The sequence below is a fragment of the Vigna radiata genome, chromosome 7, assembly GCF_000741045.1.
Source record: "Vigna radiata var. radiata cultivar VC1973A chromosome 7, Vradiata_ver6, whole genome shotgun sequence".
NCBI classification, from domain to species: domain Eukaryota; kingdom Viridiplantae; phylum Streptophyta; class Magnoliopsida; order Fabales; family Fabaceae; genus Vigna; species Vigna radiata.
In genome coordinates this window covers 34,995,374-34,999,870 of record NC_028357.1, presented here as the reverse complement: position 1 = coordinate 34,999,870, position 4,497 = coordinate 34,995,374, and the positions used below count along the sequence as shown (strand labels likewise).

The 4,497-nt window shown below is 36.5% G+C and overlaps 1 protein-coding gene across 1 annotated transcript; it reads left to right on the top strand.

Annotated features, from left to right (window-relative positions):
• The first annotated feature begins 222 nt into the window (after positions 1–222).
• LOC106769426 (aldehyde dehydrogenase family 2 member B4, mitochondrial) lies at positions 223–4,291 on the top strand. The gene is made up of 11 exons (XM_014655041.2): positions 223–411; positions 733–867; positions 1,161–1,303; positions 1,384–1,537; positions 1,641–1,870; positions 2,470–2,559; positions 2,859–3,032; positions 3,121–3,258; positions 3,406–3,543; positions 3,633–3,694; positions 3,899–4,291. The coding sequence occupies exons 1-11, from the start codon at positions 318–320 to the stop codon at positions 4,170–4,172; spliced, it is 1,632 nt and encodes a 543-aa protein (XP_014510527.1). The 5' UTR covers positions 223–317; the 3' UTR covers positions 4,173–4,291.
• Positions 4,292–4,497: the final 206 nt, after the last annotated feature.

The window sequence follows — 4,497 nt, the reverse complement described above, 5'->3', positions numbered from 1 at the left end:
TATTTATTTTTTTCCTTAAAAAATGTGAACAGATATGATGAATCCCTCCCGCGCAAAAAATCAAGACATTGATTGTTTGTATATTACCATCAACTTAGTTCGGAAAGGCTAATGTAAACCAAGTATTTGAAATATCAATAATCCTTCTTGATAATGTCACACCTAAAATCTAACACATTGATAAAACCCGCAAGTGAAGCATTCATCACGTGACACTTCACGACAACGATTGATGATGACAACTTCATCGTGAAACCATTCTTATCTTTGAAGAGTACCTTTTTAGATTCACAAGACCAAGAAGCATAGAAAAATCTATGACTATGGCTGCTCGCAGACTTTCCTGGTTACTCTCTCGGTCTCTCTCTTCTTCTTCCCATTCTTCTGGAGCTGCTTTGTTTCACTCATTAGGTGACCAGCTCAGTTTCACCCTCATCTTTTTCTTTTGTTAATACTTAATTGGTTTCCTACTCCTTTACTAATATGCCCATAACTCTACCAGATTTCAAACCATATCAAAATTCACTTTTGTTTCGGAAGAACAAATATATAATTATATAATTCAAGGACAGAGACTCTCCATTTCTCCTACTGTCTGTATATGTAATTTAAAATGGTGTACGGAGTAGTTAATATCAATATCAAATATATTGATTCAAAGCTAGATGATTATAAAACATAGTTCGATTCATTTCACGAAACTTAGCGCATGAATTTTTTTGTTTCCCCCAGGAAGAAACTCCGGAGGGTGGAGAAACATCAATAGATTTAGCACGTCTGCAGCTGTTGAGGACCTAATCACTCCACAAGTTCCAATACGTTATACACAGCACCTGATAAATGGACGATTTGTGGATGCTGCATCAGGTGTGTCTGGCTTGGATAAAATGTTGTTGTAGCATGCTCGAACTCTTGTTTGAACACCCCACAGATAAGATCACGTTTAGAATAAAGTTGGGAAAGTATTCTTGCAAATTTTAATGCACAAAATGAAGAAAGAAGAATTTGTTGCTCGGAGAGTAAAAAAATACTTCTGAACTCTCTCAACTGAAATTTGAACACGTACTACTAACGTGTTTAAGAATGAGTGAAAAGAATTTTGCTTATCCCACTTGCAAAATCATGTGATGGACCTTATCTTTAATTTCTCGTGGTTTCAGGGAAAACATTTCCAGCTTATGACCCGCGAACGGGAGAAGTGATTGCTAATGTAGCTGAAGGGGATGCTGAAGACATCAACCGTGCAGTATCAGCAGCTCGCAAGGCCTTTGATGAAGGGCCTTGGCCTAAAATGAGTGCATATGTAGGTATTTCCTGAGTATCCTCTTTTCTTGTTCAACCTTCGATTAATGTTTGATAATGATTTATGGAGTACTCCTTCAGGAAAGAAGTCGAATATTGCTTCGCTTTGCTGATTTGGTTGAGAAACACAACGATGAGCTAGCTGCTCTGGAGACATGGAACAATGGAAAGCCTTATGAACAGGCTGCCAAGTCAGAAGTTCCATTATTTGTGCGTTTATTTCACTATTATGCTGGTAATAACTGTAACAAGAGTTAGGCTTTTATTATGTTAATCCATCATTTTGTTTTAAGAAGTTTCTTGTTGATTCCCTCATCCTAACAAGTATTATTGTTCAGGTTGGGCGGATAAAATTCACGGGTTGACCGTCCCAGCTGATGGAGATTACCATGTTCAGACATTGCATGAACCAGTTGGTGTAGCAGGACAAATTATACCTTGGAACTTTCCTTTAATTATGTTTGCTTGGAAAGTTGGACCAGCTCTAGCATGTGGTAATACCATTGTCCTGAAGTCTGCTGAGCAAACACCACTAACAGCTCTCTTTGTTGCAAAACTATTTCATGAGGTCAGCTTCTAAGTAAAGCAAGCTGTGTTTTCCTTGACTCTTAAGCATGGACACAGTCAAATATCTAGTCATGAAGACATAAACTGAACACTTTTTAGTTGAGCTTGTCATTGCTTATTCCCCTTTAACATCGCTCTAGCGGCACTTCATTGTACTTTTACCTGCCAACAAAATTGGAAAATCAATAATGCAAAGATCACGTTCTCTAGTTGGGGAAACCACCCCTTCGCCTTCATTGACGGAACCTCATCCATGAACTGCCCTTTTCTAATTAATAAATTCTACCTGGTTTTATCTAGCCAATGAACTTAAAAGTCTACTAGTAACCACAAGTTTGCTTTGTCAATGTGTACTTAATATATGAAGTTTATACAATGTTCATTTATGTCACAATCAGAACAAGTTTTCATGGATGTTTTTCTCTATAATTTGTCATGTGGTATTCATTATCTTTATAGATTTTGGAATCATGTTAAAGAAGCAATAAAGAAATACAGAATGTTTTGATATGATATGTCGATGGTCAATGATGGCCATTTCAGTTACATTTCTGCTTCTCGAGATAATTTGTATTGTGTAATTTTCACCCTTTTGGGCAGGCTGGTCTTCCGGAAGGTGTTCTGAATGTAGTTTCTGGGTATGGTCCAACTGCTGGTGCAGCTCTTGCAAGTCATATGGACGTGGACAAGGTATATTGGAAACCAAGCATCTTAGACTCTCTTATTGCTCTGTAAAGAATGAACCTGTCTTGGTGTTAAACATGCTTTTGTTCTAGTTCTAATCTTGAAAGTCTAGATTGGTAAACGTGTTAAGGGTTACAGTCTGTCATGGTGTATTATATTTTAGTACAGTCTGGTCTGAATCCCATGGAAATCTATTTCATAAGGTTAAATTTAAATTTCACTTTGCTTTGAGCCTACTCTTTACATAGTGGTAAGCAAACCGTTTTTATCAATATATAAAGGTCAAAGATATTATAATTTTGCAGCTAGCGTTTACTGGCTCGACAGATACTGGAAAAGTTGTACTTGAATTGGCTGCAAGAAGCAATCTTAAGCCAGTGACATTGGAGCTTGGAGGGAAATCACCTTTCATAGTGTTCGACGATGCTGATGTTGACAAGGCTGTTGAACTTGCACACTTTGCTCTGTTCTTTAATCAGGTTTATTCAGTCAGATTCCATTGCTTCCTTGAACCTAAAATGCAAGTGTCAAGAAGAAAGCTTATGCCTAATGTTTGATTCTTTATAGGGGCAATGTTGTTGTGCTGGGTCTCGTACTTTTGTACATGAGCGTGTCTATGATGAGTTCTTGGAGAAATCAAAGAAACGAGCTTTGAGACGTGTTGTTGGAGATCCATTCAAGAAAGGTGTTGAACAAGGTCCTCAGGTAATTTTCTTTCTTTCTTTTACCTTTTTTCCTCCTTACAATCATGAGTGCATCCAAAAAGTTGACGTTTTATAGAACAGTACATTATTGATCATACTCTCTGGTGTAACTAAACACTATATTTCACTGTTCATGCAAAATTCCCAGATTGATGGAGAACAATTTGAGAAAGTCCTTAGGTACATAAAGTCTGGGATTGAAAGCAATGCTACCCTTGAATGTGGGGGGGATAGATTGGGCTCGAAAGGATTCTTTATCCAGCCAACTGTCTTCTCAAATGTGCAGGTATTGATTATCTGTTACAAGTAATCTGCATAAATGGAGTAAGACAAGATTCTATACTGAAGCTTTTTCTAACACGTGCTAATAATTAGGATGACATGTTGATAGCACAAGACGAAATCTTTGGCCCAGTTCAGTCCATCTTGAAATTCAAGTGAGTGAAATTTGATTGCCCAATTTCTCATACTAAAACTTATTAATCAAACATCATCCTAGTATTGGTGGATTCTTTCAAATGTACTAATTTCATAATCATCATCATCATCATCGTTCATTTTGTGAAATCCTACAAAAACCAAACATATTGATTTTAATGTGGCATCTGGGTATTTTTCTAATAAAATTTGACATACACTAGGGACACTGATGAAGTAATTGAACGGGCAAATAGAACACGTTATGGTCTAGCGGCAGGCGTGTTTACTAAGAACGTGGACACGGCCAACAAATTGATGCGGGCTCTGAGAGCCGGAACTGTGTGGATCAATTGCTTTGATGTTTTTGATGCTGCGATTCCTTTTGGTGGGTACAAGATGAGTGGTATTGGCAGGGAGAAAGGAATCTATAGTCTTCACAACTACCTCCAGGTGAAAGCTGTTGTCACACCATTGAAGAATCCTGCTTGGATATAGATAGTCTGCTTCTTCTCTTCCTTCCAGAATAAACTCTCTCACTGTATAAATACTGTTTCTTCTCAATAAATCGTATAATGTGTTTGATGCTGATAAAGAAAAAAAAAAATTCCAACAAACAACTGATATCGAAACCTTAGTTTGAATTTCTACAACCAAGAAACTTTCTTCAAAACATTTTTAATTAAGTTTGAATTTTGTTTTAATAAAATCTTATTCATTAACGTAGTGTTACAACTAATAATACAGATAAGAAAGTAAATCTTTAATCTCATTAATTTTTAATTAGGTTTAGATTTTTTTTAATTGAATTATTCACTTAAAA

Excerpts from the sequence above, each read along its gene's own strand:
- LOC106769426 (XM_014655041.2), top strand. The coding sequence starts at position 318 with ATGACTATGGCTGCTCGCAGACTTTCCTGGTTACTCTCTCGGTCTCTC. Across the intron at positions 3,033-3,120 it reads TTGCTCTGTTCTTTAATCAG|GGGCAATGTTGTTGTGCTGG; the intron begins GTTTATTCAGTC and ends GATTCTTTATAG. Across the intron at positions 3,695-3,898 it reads CAGTCCATCTTGAAATTCAA|GGACACTGATGAAGTAATTG; the intron begins GTGAGTGAAATT and ends GACATACACTAG.